Source organism: Nannospalax galili, unplaced genomic scaffold (genome assembly GCF_000622305.1).
Source record: "Nannospalax galili isolate Female #2095 unplaced genomic scaffold, S.galili_v1.0 scaffold126, whole genome shotgun sequence".
Taxonomy (NCBI): domain Eukaryota; kingdom Metazoa; phylum Chordata; class Mammalia; order Rodentia; family Spalacidae; genus Nannospalax; species Nannospalax galili.
The window spans coordinates 116,775-130,976 of NW_008355275.1; the positions used below are offsets into that span (position 1 = coordinate 116,775).

General features: G+C 47.9%; 1 protein-coding gene across 2 annotated transcripts in view; it reads left to right on the forward strand.

Annotated features, from left to right (window-relative positions):
• Nucleotides 1-13,791, forward strand: part of Nat10 (N-acetyltransferase 10) — a 41,184-nt gene extending 27,393 nt beyond the window's left edge. Inside the window, exons 14-29 of one of the 2 annotated variants that reach the window (XM_008852358.3) lie at nt 176-326; nt 676-772; nt 1,600-1,716; nt 2,553-2,654; nt 2,752-2,826; nt 3,359-3,475; nt 4,248-4,381; nt 4,573-4,621; nt 6,500-6,596; nt 6,684-6,794; nt 8,332-8,504; nt 8,984-9,103; nt 9,447-9,545; nt 10,115-10,188; nt 11,144-11,227; nt 12,019-12,130. In XM_008852358.3, coding sequence (XP_008850580.1) covers nt 176-326; nt 676-772; nt 1,600-1,716; nt 2,553-2,654; nt 2,752-2,826; nt 3,359-3,475; nt 4,248-4,381; nt 4,573-4,621; nt 6,500-6,596; nt 6,684-6,794; nt 8,332-8,504; nt 8,984-9,103; nt 9,447-9,545; nt 10,115-10,188; nt 11,144-11,227; nt 12,019-12,130 — 1,712 coding nt within the window. Of the gene's footprint in view, nt 1-175; nt 327-675; nt 773-1,599; nt 1,717-2,552; nt 2,655-2,751; nt 2,827-3,358; nt 3,476-4,247; nt 4,382-4,572; nt 4,622-6,499; nt 6,597-6,683; nt 6,795-8,331; nt 8,505-8,983; nt 9,104-9,446; nt 9,546-10,114; nt 10,189-11,143; nt 11,228-12,018 lie in introns of both variants that reach the window. The other variant, XM_029555695.1, reaches the window with a different exon arrangement.
• The last annotated feature ends 411 nt before the right edge of the window (nt 13,792-14,202 follow it).

Here is a 14,202-nt window from a genome sequence, read left to right on the forward strand (position 1 = left end):
GGTATCTGAGTTAAGTGAATATTCACAAAAACACCTTAAAATCACCAATTTTAAGTTCTTGAACCATAGGTATCTGGGCATTGTGTGCCATAGAGAAAGTGGAACATTCTTGCTGTTAGACAATGTGTGCTTAGTAATTGTTTCTTCTTGTATGTATGTGACTTGTGGGGAACAGTGAGGACCTTGCATGAGGTTTCCCTCCAGGAGTCGATCCGCTATGCCCCTGGGGATGCAGTGGAGAAGTGGTTGAACGACCTGCTGTGCCTGGACTGCCTCAACATCACTCGCATAGTTTCTGGCTGCCCCTTGCCTGAGGCCTGCGAGCTGTATCCTCTGGGTCTCTCTGGCCCTGTCAAAGGGAGGGGCAGTGTGAGAATTCAGAGGGTTGGGGCTGGGTGTAGTGCCATATATCTGTATAGTCCCTGTTCTCATTCAGGAGGCTAAGACTTGGGCCTTATGGCTCAGACCCAGGAGTTCACAGCCAAAGCAAGTAATGAGACCTTGTTTCAAACAAAAAAATCCAACCCATTATCTATTTGTTCTTCAGTTCTCCTCCAGGTCATTTCTGCTTAGGACATTGGGATTCCATTTCCAGGCTGGGAAAAATCTGTACCTTTTATGGTGTGTCCTGTTTTGGGTTCTCTGGTTTATTTCTGTTACTTAACTCCAGACCAGCTATTATGTTAATAGAGATACCCTCTTTTGCTACCACAAGGCCTCTGAAGTTTTCCTCCAGCGACTCATGGCCCTCTATGTGGCTTCTCATTACAAGGTAACCAACTCACCTTTGCGTGTTCTTTAGCAGGAAGTAGCCCTCTTATCTTCCCACACCTTTTGCAGCCATGGTGGCTATTCCATTGAATTTGAATGTCTTGAAGCTGATGGGGTCCAGTGGTCTTGGAGGGGTTGCACTTCCTTTTATAACCTGTGTCGCTTGGTCAAGCTTTGTACACAGTGTGAAACTCTTGTGTGGAGCTCATGAGTGGGAGCTGAATGAGGGTGGGAAGTTCTGCCCATTTTAAAGGGTGCTGGTATTGCTTACATGTTGAATAAGCTGATAAGCTGAGGTGCCATCAGCACTTGGAACACAGGGATGGTACTTGGCCTGAGGCCAGCTTTGTACTGTTGAGTTGTTACTAAGGAGCAGTGAATCTGAGTTTAGTACATAGAAATTCCAAAACTAAGGGATAGGTTGGAAAGGATGCTTCTTGAGTGTGTGGGTATTACAGCGTTATCATGCACTGCCTGTAATGGAAGCCTCAAGAGTTGGCATTAATTGTAATGGCAGCTTTCCCTGAAATAGCAAGCAGCCTTTTATCTGGAGAAAATTCACTTCTCAGCTGTGAAATAGCACTAAATAACTTCTGCTCCATGGCCTCATAGCAGAGCTTGAGAAGACAGTAGGTGTTGGAGACTCAGACCCACTGAAGCCATTGTGAAGAGTCTCAGCTTGACACACGATGATGGAAAGGTGCTTTGCTGGTTTTTAGCCTCACTTGACTTCGGAGAAGACAGAACTGCAATCATCTTTTGATTATGAATTGGCCCTTGTGATAAAGAACAGGAGTGTGTCCAATTGACTCATGTTTTACCCCACAGAACTCTCCCAATGACCTCCAGATGCTTTCTGATGCACCTGCTCATCACCTCTTCTGCCTTCTGCCCCCTGTGCCTCCCACCCAGAATACTCTGCCAGAAGTGCTTGCAGTTGTCCAGGTACAGAGCAGAGAGGCATCTATGTTGCATTGATTTGGGGAACTTTTGGGCATCCATGTGGCCAGGGAAGCTGTTGAGTCCTGGCCTGGATCAGAGTGGCCGGGTCTGTTGAGGCAGGTGATGGGGTGCATTGAAGTCAGCCATTTGCAGAAACCTGTTCATGATTGGGTAAAAGCCAGAACTTGTTTATCTTCTTTATTACAAAGTAGTGCATAACACTTAAAAAATTAAAAACTAGTTTTAGAGAAAAGAAGTTTAAGTGTCCCATTTTTCCTTTTTTCTTTTTTTTTTAATCTTTTTTAATATTTATTTTTATTTTATGTGTATGAGTGTTATGTCTGCATGTAAGTGAGTGCACTCGTGTCGTGCAGTGCCCGTGGAGTACAGAAGAGCCTGTTGGATACCTTGGAACTGGAGTTACGGACAGTTGCTGGCTGCCGTGTGGGTGCTGGGATTCGAACTCGGGTCTTCTGCAAGAACAGAACAGCTGAGCCATCTCTCCAGCCTAGAACTCACTATGTAGGCCACACTTGCCTTGAACTCACAGATCTGCGTGCCTCTGCCTCCCAACTGCTGGGACTACAAGTGTGCACCACCACACCGGGCAGCATTCTTTGTCTTAATATGTGCATGAGTGATACATGCACAGCCTCCATAGCGACCCTCTTTTAATGTAGCTTGGGTCAGGAGGATGTCAGTATTCTGCCTTGTTAGTAGTATTCTGGGGCATAGTAATGAAGTCAGTGTCAGGCTTGAACCTGTGGTAGAAACCTGTGGCTTAGAGAACAGGCAGAAGGTTGAAGTTTGGAACTTCCCTGTCTTGGTTCTGCCCTCAGGTATGCCTTGAGGGGGAGATTTCTCGACAGTCCATCTTGAATAGCCTGTCTCGAGGCAAGAAGGCTTCAGGGGACCTGATTCCATGGACAGTGTCAGAACAGGTGAAGTACTATCTGTCCCTGGCATATCTGAGTGAGCAAAGCTGGCTATGTCAGAGGGTGTTTGTGTTGCTAAGCTACTGGCTTGTGTCTCCCACAGTTTCAGGATCCAGACTTCGGAGGCCTTTCTGGTGGAAGGGTTGTTCGCATTGCTGTGCACCCAGATTATCAAGGGGTAACTTGTCCTCTCACCTCTCACCCATCACCCGTAGCTGTGCTTCTGGTCGTTCTTTAGGGCAGGTGTACCCAGTGTCCAGATAAAAAGCTGCTTAAGCAAGTAGCATTTCAGGTGTGCTTCTTTGTTCTAGAGAATTGCCAGGGCTAGGGGGTGGGCAGGTGGACAAGGGTGTGGTACATATTTCTTTTCCTTTGTTAGAACACAGGACTTGCTGAATCAGATTGCTTTCCCATAATTTCCGTCTGTCACTTTGAAAGTTGCATGGAGGAGACAGCTGTAGAAGTATCCCTTTCTGGCAGTGCTATAGCCACTATCCCTAGCCTCTGGTTGCAAGTGGGCTGTTGAGGGTGGGCTAGGCCAGTGTAAGAACTAAGTCTGTACTATGTTTGGCCTTTAGGGTCAGCTTTGTCAGCATTGAGTTTCATTAGTAGCTTTGCCAACTGCAGCTTGAAGAAGCAGGACAGAAGGGGTAGGGGAAGTGGTTCAGATGGACTGAGTGAGAATGGCTGTCCTCCCTGTGTGCTCACAGATGGGCTATGGTAGCCGTGCTCTGCAGCTGCTACAGATGTACTATGAAGGCAGGTTCCCTTGTCTGGAGGAAAAGGTCCTTGCAACATCACAAGAAATCCACACCGTGAGCAGTGAGGTAGGCATGTTGTGGCAAAGTGACTGTCTTGGGTTTGAGAGGATGGCTCTCTGGGCTCTTCCCTGTTTGGGCAGCCAGCTGTTTTTTTCTACTACCCTGAGTGGAGAGTCTTAGACTGGCTGGTATTTCCTACATCATCTGGAGACCTGTTCACAGTACACGTCGCTGAGCCCAGTCCCAGACCTGCTGATTCAGAAACTGGGAATACATTGAGTGATGTGTGACTTACCACTGTATCCAGGTGATGCTACACCTCAAGTTTGAGAAGCTGTGCTCTGCAGTGTTACCTTGTTAGCACTAAATCCAGGGTACACAGAGCTCTATCTTTCCTTGCTTAGGATGGTCTACACTAGTGACTGACAGACTTCCATTCGATGATCTTCATAGGGCACCCCTGTGTGAGCATGTGGGTTTTAATTTAGTATCAGGCTCAGGTTGATTACTGTCCAAGGTCAAAGAGGTGCCAATGGAAGGAGCCTGGAATTCATGTTGCTTCTTTAGAACCCTACCTCTGTCCCTTCTAAAGTTTATTAGGCATTGCTAAACTGGGTAGTCTTGTCCCTGCATTCTAGGTTGAGAGCATTATGAGTCCATGCATGTTTATGTGTGTGGAGTGCCCAGGGGCGATCACTTGAGTCATTGGGGTTCTGTTTAAAAACCACAGGAGCACACCAAGAAACCCCTCCTAGTTTTGTTTGTGTGGCATGTTGGGGTGCTCAAGACTTACTAGCTTCTATTTCCTTCTGCTGAGCCGACGGTGTTTTCTCCCTAGGCTGTCAGCTTGTTGGAAGAAGTCATCACTCCACGGAAGGACCTGCCTCCCTTACTCCTTAAACTGAACGAGAGGCCTGCGGAGTGTCTGGATTACCTGGGGGTTTCCTATGGCTTGACCCCCAGGCTCCTCAAGTAAGTTTCTGCCCTATTTCTTAGTATCATCACTTGGCAGAGAAAAGGAGAGTTCCCCGGGCTGTTTCCCACTGTAGCTAGGGTCTGTGTCAACCATCTGCCTCCTGCTCCTCCTGGCCCTTCTCCCCCTTTGGCTCAGCTGCTTCCCAGAAGGCATACATGGTGACTTCCTCTCCTTGTTCTTTTTGTAGGTTCTGGAAACGAGCTGGTTTTGTTCCTGTCTATTTGAGACAGACCCCAGTGAGTGAGGCATTGGGCAGAGGTGGGGTTAGGTTTGTGGCTACAGTTGGCACAGTTGCCACTTTGTTCACTCTAACACTTAACTTGAATGCCTCCCTGATTGTGCTTTGCAGTGGGTTACTCAAGATGGATAACCAAATAGCTGTCCTTCAGAGGCCATGTCATCACAAAACAATCCCCCTGTGAAACCTGGCATCCTGGGCTTTGTGCTCTTGTAAAATGTCAGAGGTACACATAAACTTGTTAGATTATGGAGTCCTGCAGGCTGGAGCCTCTCTTGAGCTTGTAAAACACAGAACTGGTTCAGGAGCTTGCTGGTTTCTGATGGAGGGATAGTAACAGTGAATTCTGAAGGTGAGAGCAACAGTGAGCTCACTTAAAATGCATTTAGCACCTACAGAGGATTGGGCATCAAATAAGCCCTGAAGAGAGGCCTGTGTGTGAAGAACCCAATGCAGATGATAGCATAGTGGCTTAGGCTCCAGCAGGATGACTTCAACCTCAACCTGAACTTGAACCAGTTGACTGTACTGGACCAGAACTACAGAGGAAGTCCAAATCAGGATTACAGAGTTTTAAGAAGGGGTCAGCTGCTGTCCAGGGAATAATGAGGACAGGTGACCGTGGGATTTGCCAACACTGGTGATCTGAACGGCTAGTCTTTCCATGCTATTGGAGCTGGAGCTGGTGAGCAGATAGACCACAAATAGATACTTTTTCCCAGAATGAAAGTCAGCAAGCAGCAAGACAGCTGGAAGGAGACTGGGGTGAGGGAGGGTTTTTCAGGTGGGAGATTTTGAAGCATGGTTGTTCACTGGAGAGATACTTTATGTGGTACAGGTGGAGAAGACTGACTGCAGGAATATGGGCTTTGAGGAGGCCAGTGGGCCGAAGCCCAGCATTTGGAGGTTGGGTGGCACCTCATCCTTCACTACAGGAGGGCAGCAAAGAGCATGGGTGCCAAGGGCATGGAACAGCTGTTGAGAGAATGAAGATGTCTGATGGCTTCTGTTTCCCACGGAGGGGAGTGCAAAGGCAGTGTTCCAGGGTGGTGTCAAATGTCCACGAGAGGTTCAAAGTGAGACTGGTTGAGTGTCAGCAGGTGTGGAGCAGTAGAGCTGGGCTGGCACTTGTCATGCACTTGGCCAGGACCAAGATGTAAATTGGACTGTTGGGTGCAAGGAGGATGCAGGGTGATGAGCCTCGGGTAGACTGTAGTACGTCCTGTGCTCTTGTGGCTTGCACTGCTTTTTTGTGACTTATTGCTAGCATTTTGTTCCATGAATGTGGTGTTCAGCAGAAAGCCATTAGATACTGTTATGAGAGGGTGAGACTTGTTATGTAGTAAAAAATCCAAACATCTGTGGCCTCATAGTCACTATCTCAGCACCTAATGAAGCTTGACACATAAAGAGTTTGAGACTCCCCTCTCCCAAAAAAAGCCTGTCTGTGCACACTGGCTGCCAGCTCAGAACCTCTGGGTTTGTTAAAAAGTTTTTGCTTTAAGCACCAAAAATGTATTGACAGGATGATGCATTAAACTTGCATGGCATTATAGAACCTACCTGCCAGGAGCAAATGACTTACTTCTATAGGTCCAGAGCAGAAGTCAGGCCTGAAGATCTGCAGGCCTGCCCCATTTCTACAACCCCTTTAGGAAGCAGCCTGCAGCTTGAGCTCTGGAAGCCTGTGTGTGTGAACTGAGGCCAGGTGGTCAATGTGGAGGTGCAGCCCTGTTTCAGAAGGCGCATCTCCCAGCTAAGGAAAGAGGAAGAGCCAGGAGGCACCAAGCCCTTCTGTGCATGCTTGCCCTTTACCCCTAATGGGTTGTTCCGAAAAGGGAGTTCTTTGTGCCAAGCGGGAATGTGTGTTCCCTAGAATGACCTGACTGGAGAACACTCATGCATCATGCTGAAGATGCTGGCTGATGAGGACGAGACTGAGCAGGGAGCTTGGCTTGCAGCCTTTTGGAAAGGTGAATGCTAGTGGAAAGGAGAGGGGACAGTGAGGTGATGGGCTGGGCACTTCCAGACTATTCTCTCTGACTGGTTGTGCCCTGCAGATTTCCGAAGACGGTTCCTGGCCTTGCTGTCCTACCAGTTCAGCACCTTCTCTCCGCCCGTGGCTCTGAACATCATTCAGAACAGGAACATAGGGAAGCCAGCCCAGCCAGGTGAGCTACTCACCCAGGACCTGAGGGCCTGCTCCAATCCTCTGTCTCTCTATGCTACCTCTTGCTTCCAGGCCCTTCTCTGTCCAGGCTGTGCCCTAGGTATAGTCACCCATGCCATCATCTTCCACTTCAGGACAGCATTCAGGATGTGACTTGATAGCAGATGCCAGAGAAGTTCATACAGCAGTTAGCAGTGGAACCCATTTTCAAACCTGGGATCTGAGGGAACTAGCTCAGTCTCTGTGGCTCATTTCCCCATTTGTGAAATCTCACTAAGAATATGTTGCCAGCCATCTGTGGCCGATATGTAGAAGAGTTTTTGTGCCTATAAATCAGTTGTTTAGTTAGGTAAAAATTTAAAAAATTGTACTAGGGGTTGCTAGCCACTTTTTCCTATTACCAGTTCCATGTATCTATATTATACATATTTGTGTGTGTGTGTGTGTGTGTGTGTGTGTGTGTGTGTGCTTTTACCAAATACTTTGTCCCTAGTTCTCAAGGATGTTTTGTAATTTTAAGTGTACAGGTTGTGTACTTCTTTTAAATTTATTTGTAATTGGGTCAGAGAGATGGCTCAGTTTGTAACAGCACTTACCCCCAAAACTGACAACCTGAGGTCAATCTCCAGAACCCACATGGTGGAATTAACTGACTCTCACAAGCTGTCCTCTGACCTTCATGCATGCACACACATGGATGAATGAATGCAATAATTTTTCAGTTTATTTGAAAATATCTTATTTGGATGCTATTATAAATGGATTTTTATTCATTTAAATTCAGATCAGTCAATGTAGAGAAATATAACTTATCTTTGATATTGATCTTGCATCCTACAAACCTGCTAAAAGTATTACCATGAGTAATCTGTAAACTCTATGCATTTCAATACCCAATATCATATCCTATGCTAATATGGAAAACTTTATTACTTTCTTCCCATTTGGTGTGTGTGTGTGTGTGAGAGAGAGAGAGAGAGAGAGAGAGAGATGTATCTCTATACTCATGTCCTTATAGGTGAATTTACTTTTTTGTTGCTAATTGTATTTTGATGGGAAAATCTGGGTTCCTCAAGCTGGGCAGAGCATGTACTTATGTGAAGCCAAATCCTGAGGAGCAGTGACAAACTGGGAAGGTGGAGGTGTCCTTGTAACCCTTGGCCATGAGGCCCTGTCCTTTGTTGAGCATGTTGATGTGGCACCTCAGCAGTCCAGCAGGTGAATTTACTTTTTTGTTGCTAATTGTATTTTGATGGGAAAATCTGGGTTCCTCAAGCTGGGCAGAGCATGTACTTATGTGAAGCCAAATCCTGAGGAGCAGTGACAAACTGGGAAGGTGGAGGTGTCCTTGTAACCCTTGGCCATGAGGCCCTGTCCTTTGTTGAGCATGTTGATGTGGCACCTCAGCAGTCCAGCTGTCTGTACTGTCAGTTCAGCATTGTTGGATTGGTGGCCAGGCACTTTTGGATGACTATATTAGTTGCTATTGTGTGAGGGCTCAAGACTGCCCTGACTCTTCTGACTCTTAATGTGTGTAGCCCTAGGCCGGGAGCAGCTGGAGGCGCTTTTCCTCCCGTACGACTTGAAGCGGCTAGAGATGTACTCTCGGAACATGGTGGACTATCACCTCGTCATGGACCTCATCCCAGCCATTTCCCAGTTGTATTTCCTGAACCAGCTGGGGGATCTCGCCCTGTCTGCTGCCCAGTCAGTAGGTCATCTGGTACTCCAGTGGCAGAGAAGGGAGAACAGTGGAGCTGTTTGTGCTGGATGTTGGGTTGAGTGCTTAATAACTTTGTCCCTTTAGCCCCCAGCAGAGCTGGTGGGTAGTACCTTTTCATCCTGCAGGACCGAGGTCCAGCAGTATGCCCAGTTGTACAGTTAGCAAGTGGGCCCCTGCTCTTTGAGCCCATGTTCTTCCTACTCTACCATTTGTCTTAGCAGAAGCCAGGCCACCATGCACTGGTGATGCCTTTGTGAAGCAGGTCTTCTCAGGGCAGTACAAGTCAGAGGAGTTGTTTTAGGAAGGAGTGTGTCTTGGTGGTTTTAGTAATAGTGAAAGAGAAGATGCCAAATAAACACTGCAGCTCTGTAATTTCTGCCAGAAAGCTTTGCTCAAAAGAAGGAAACTGATTCTCACAGCTATTTGAATGGGCTGGCTTGTCCTAGAGTTGATTCTCTATCCTCTAGGCTCTTCTCTTGGGAATTGGCCTACAGCATAAATCTGTGGATCAGCTGGAAAAGGAGATCGAGCTCCCCTCAGGCCAGTTGATGGGGCTTTTCAATCGGATCGTCCGCAAAGTTGTGAAGGTAACCTTGGCCCAGGAGCAGGGTTTTTGTCTTTTTCCAATAACACAATATACACTCTCTGTTCAAGTATTAACCTTTAGCTGTATTTGCTGCAGATCTTCACACACACACACACACACACACAGAAGGAGAGAAATTTGGGGTGTTAGCTGTCTGTGAAAGATCCCTTCCTGTGGACATCACTGTTGGAAGTTGATGCATCCCCAGCCTGTGTTTCTAAGCTTGTACTTGATCATCAGTATCCTAAAGTCTGAAACATTGCCCTTTAAGATACTGAATGTCTTGGTGAGTAGTGGCTGGCCCCCCTGCTGCTTCATCTTTCATTTCTTTGGTTGCTTCGCAGCTATTTAATGATGTGCAGGAAAAGGCCATTGAGGAGCAAATGGTGGCAGTGAGGGATGTCGTCATGGAGCCCACGATGAAGACCCTGAGTGATGACCTGGTATGTCCCTTCTGAAGACTTTAACAACCTCCAGTGTTTTCCTCAGTGGCCTGCAAATATAAACCGTCTTTAGTCCCTTTAGACTTGTCTCTTCAAGATGGTATATGCCTATAATCCCTATTCTCTGGAGGCTGAGGCAGGAGGATCTCTCCAGTTTAAGGCCAGCCTGAGTGGCTGCATAATGAATTCCAAGTCAGCCTGGGCTATATAACAAGACCCTGTCTCACAGCAGACAAAAAAGAACTGTCCTCTGCACTAGCCTAGCTAAGTGGCATTCTGTAGGTCCAAGCCAGTGTTGCCTTCACTCTGTGCCTCCTTGCTTCTCACTTGAGTGTAAGGGCCAGAATCCAGCATCTCCTGGTGTCAATATTATAATTGCCCCTTCAGGTACTTTTCCAAACACATAATTTATGTACATGCATACTTCAAAACCGTAAGAGCTACCTGTGCTGGTTCTGAGGGTAGCCCAAGAGAAGGCAGTGTTTCCTCCTCGTGACAGCTGCCCTTGCTTCACCTGGTCCCTGCTCATGCCTTGCCTTTGACCTGCTCTCTCTGGCTGTGGACCATAGGATGAAGCAGCAAAGGAATTCCAGGAGAAACACAAGAAAGAAGTGGAAAAGCTGAAGAACATGGACCTCTCTCAGTAAGGCTTGTTCCTGCTCACAAGAAGTCAGAGTTCTGCCCGGGCCAGCACAGTCTCTGGAGTCTGCTCTAGGTGTCTTCCCCCTGCATTTCACGTGCTCCAGAAGCTGAGGTTCCCAAGCACTACAGCTGGAAACCACCTCATGTCTATAAAGTTGCATAGTTTCTGCTTCCCACGTCCTCTCTGCTTGACTTCCAAGTTGTGCTGTCTAGATCCCTCTGGTTTGTTGTGTTTCTCCTCAGGCCCCCCAGGAAGCTGAGTAGAGAAGCATCTATTTTTAGTGTTCACTGCCTGTGAATTGTTTGAAGAAAGGAGCCTACCACCTCACACCTGAAACTCCCTGCTCAGGAACCTTCAGTGTATAAGGCATCTTGCTCCCTTTTGAGCTTTAATTGTGATGTTTCCTCTCTGCCCACCCCAAGGGTTGGTGGATCTTACAGTCCTGGCACTTCAGCCCTCTGCAGCCCATACCTCTAGACTGGGAGCCACTGTAACCTGTTTTCTGCAACCAGATCATTGGCAATGGTGGTGATTGGGCAGGTGGAGGTGGTCAGGAGGCCATGTCAGGGTATCCAGTTGGTTTTTACTTGATGTGCTAACAGCTTGATGGCCAGGACTGCTCTATCTAAAAGATGGGAGAGGTTATGGAGCAGGGAGAGGGAGGCCTGGCAGGGGCTGTGGGCAAATGCTTGTTGGTCACTGTGAAGGTGATAGCAGGAGAGGCCAGGAGGTAGCTGTGGTAGGTGGTCTTCTGTGAGCACTGCCCTCTCACCTCCTTGTTATGTGACACTAATGTCTAGTGGGACTACACCTGAGGCCTGGCTGAGTGCCTGTCATCTCTCTACAGTTCAGATGGCTAACACAGCTCCTCCTGTGTCTCCTGTAAGAAGTATCTGGCATGGGAATCTCATCACTGTCTCTCCAGCAGGCTTTGATACTTTCCCTCTTTTCATAGATACATAATTCGAGGGGACGACGAAGAATGGAATGAAGTTTTAAACAAAGCTGGGCAGAACACCTCCATTGTCAGCCTGAAAAGGTGAGGGCCTGAGGTGTCCCATAGTTGTCGTCCCCCCACCCCCGCCGAGTCCAAAAGTTTCCTGGCCTCTTTGCCTTTCTAGCTTTCCCTGGGAAGCAGGAATGCCATGGCTGCCCCTTTGAGTCTGCTCGGGCCACTGTGGTAGCAAACTAGCCAGCAGCTCTAGGCCTGGGTCTCTTCCCTCTTTACTCACCAGCAGGCCAGGACTGGGCCTCTCAGGGCCAATCTGACAACAGTCCCGCTCCTAGGCTCTAGTTCTCTCAGCCTCAGAACAACGGTGTGACGGGCTGAGCTGTTTCCAGCCTTGCTTTGAAGGTAAACCAAGACCAAGGGGGAGCACACAGCAGTGAGGGCAGATTTGTCCAGTGCAGACCCCATCATTTGAAACATCACACTGGCTTTCTTCTAAGCTACCACTTCTCAAAATCCTGGGTCTTAGAGTGCCTTTAGGAACTCCCGCCTTTAGGGCCCCCCCCCCCCCCCCACCGCCCCCAAAGCTGGGAACCAAACCCAGGACCTTGCATATGCTGGGCAAACCCTCTACTATGAGCTAAGTCTTGAGACTGATACTGTTTTATTTTGACAAATTTTGTTAATAGCTGGGTTCGTGGGAAGCAGCTGGCTTCTGGTGTTTGCTTCTGTGACATAAAGGCCTACTGTCAGTGTGTCGTCTTTTCTAGTTTGGAAGTGTGGCAGATACAGTACAGTCTCCCCCGGGTGCTTCAGCTATGACAGCAGCCTGTGCTGTTCAATTCTTTCAATTCTGGGTGGTTTTCTTTTCTTTCTTCCAGTGACAAGAAAAGGAAGTTGGACACAAAACAAGAACCCAAACAGAACAAGAAGTTGAAGAAAAACAGAGAGATGAAGAACAAAAAAGAGATGAAACTGAAGTGGAAGAAATAGTGAAGAGCGAAGGGATAACACAGACTTCCAAACCATTTGTAGCTGTGCAGGGTGGCAGCCTGGACAGTAAGAGCAGCAAGAGTCCCCAGCAGAGGCAGGTGCCAGGACTCAGGCCTGTCAGTCCACCTGTGTGCCCTCCATGCTTAAAGGCAAACTCGCTCCCAAATGATCTGCTTAGAACTTGGTGGGCAAAGCTGTGGCACTGCCAGGGGGCTGTCATCTGTTTCCCCACCCTCCTCCACAAGAGCCGCCTTTTCCAGAAGTTCCCACTTCACATTGGGCCGTGTTGATTCTTGTTCTTCGCTGCCATTCGATACACAGCTTTCTTGTGGACTCCTGGGTCTCGTTGTGGACCTGTCCAGGGCTGCAGGACATCTTGCACATCTTCTGTTCCTCTCCTGGCTGCAGCTGACCTGCTGCCCTCAGTGTCCTAGGAAAGCCTGAGCCCTAAGTTAAGTAGGCCACAACATCTGAGTCCCTAGATCCTATTGGTTACATCGTTTGGGAATGTCAAGAAAGGCTCTTCCTAGCAGAGCTAAGGGGGAGGGAGAGAGTATCTATTTTTAATAATATCCTAGAAAGACCATTTGCCTGTCTGCTTATAAAATCCATGTCTTTGGAAAGTTGTATGTTGCCTTGTTCTTGCTGGGCTTTGCTGCCAGATCAGATATGGGTCTTTAGGTATCATGGCCACAGGTGTACTTTGTGACTAGAGCTTCCCAACCTAGGCACCTATGGGAGAAGTAGCAGTTACTGAGTGGCACAGTACTCACTTTGAGGGCTTGGTGTGGTAATTGGAGCTCAGCTTCTGCCAGGTCCTTTAGTCTATCCTATTTATTGGGGACAGAAGTTACCTGGTTTTATTGTGTATACTCTGTGCCTGTGTTTGATGATGTCTACATCATGAATGCACATAGATCTTTGCCCAGCACTAATTGGCAGAAGTCTTAATTGACAAGGTGGGGAAAAGAAGCTTCTAGACCAACAGGTAATAAGCATAGGACTTATGGGGGCAGAACTTCTAGCAGGAGAAGCATGGGTGCTGTGCCCATTGCTAGGACTGTTCTGCCTCCTCTTCAGGTCAGGCCCTGTTTCATGGAACTACCCTTCTTGCCACATACTCTCTGCACACCCTATGTTGGTCTGCAGGGAAGCTTGTTGAGATGAGACAGGAAAGTGCTTTTTTGGCTATGTTCTTAGGTGGCTGCTCAAGGCTGCCAGAATCTGGGTGTGGTAGCCTTTAATCCCAGCACTTGGGAGGCAGAGGCAGGTGAATCTCTGAGTTCAAGCCTACCCGGTCTACATAGTTTCAGGCCAGCTGAGGCTACAGGGAGACCCTGTCTCAAAAAGACCCCACCCCACTCCAAAGAATATGGCCAGAAAAGCAGTGTGGGATTCCCAGATGGTAGAGCTGGTTAGTTTGATAGAAGTCCAAGCCCTTGCTCATGTCCCCAGCCCTAAGACTGTCCACTAGCTCTGTTCTGGGCACAATGTGGGGTTTTTGAGGCCACACCAGCCTTATGAGGTTGGTTATGGCTTTGTCCTGACCCTCTCAGATCTTGGGCACCACTGTGGTTTTAGTGTCCCCAGTCTCCATGTGGTTGGGAGGGCTCTGCCCTCATGAGCACATTGATCTGTGTGAATAAATGGGTTGACAAAAATAGCTGTGTTATTTAATTTTTATTTTTTATGTGTATGAGTGTATTGCCTACATGTAGGTAGGTGCACCCACGTCGTCCAGTGCCCTCAGAGGTAGGAAGAGGGTGTTGGATTCCCCTGGAACTGGAGTTATGGATGCTTGTTAGTTGCCATGTGGGTGCTGGGAATTGAACCTGTGTTCTCTGCAAGAGCAGCCTGTGCTTTTAACCACTGGGCCATCTTTCTAGCCCCTGAGTAGTGGTGTTATAAAAGCCAGTTTATGTCTTTGATGAGTCTCCTCACCACACATGGGGAAGCCGCCCTGAGCCACCTGACTGCAAAGTCGCTGCTGACAAGGCTTTCCTTCCTCAGATTCTGTCCCTCCACTTTGGACTTGGCAGCTTCCAGACTTACAAGAAATTTTCTGCTACAGC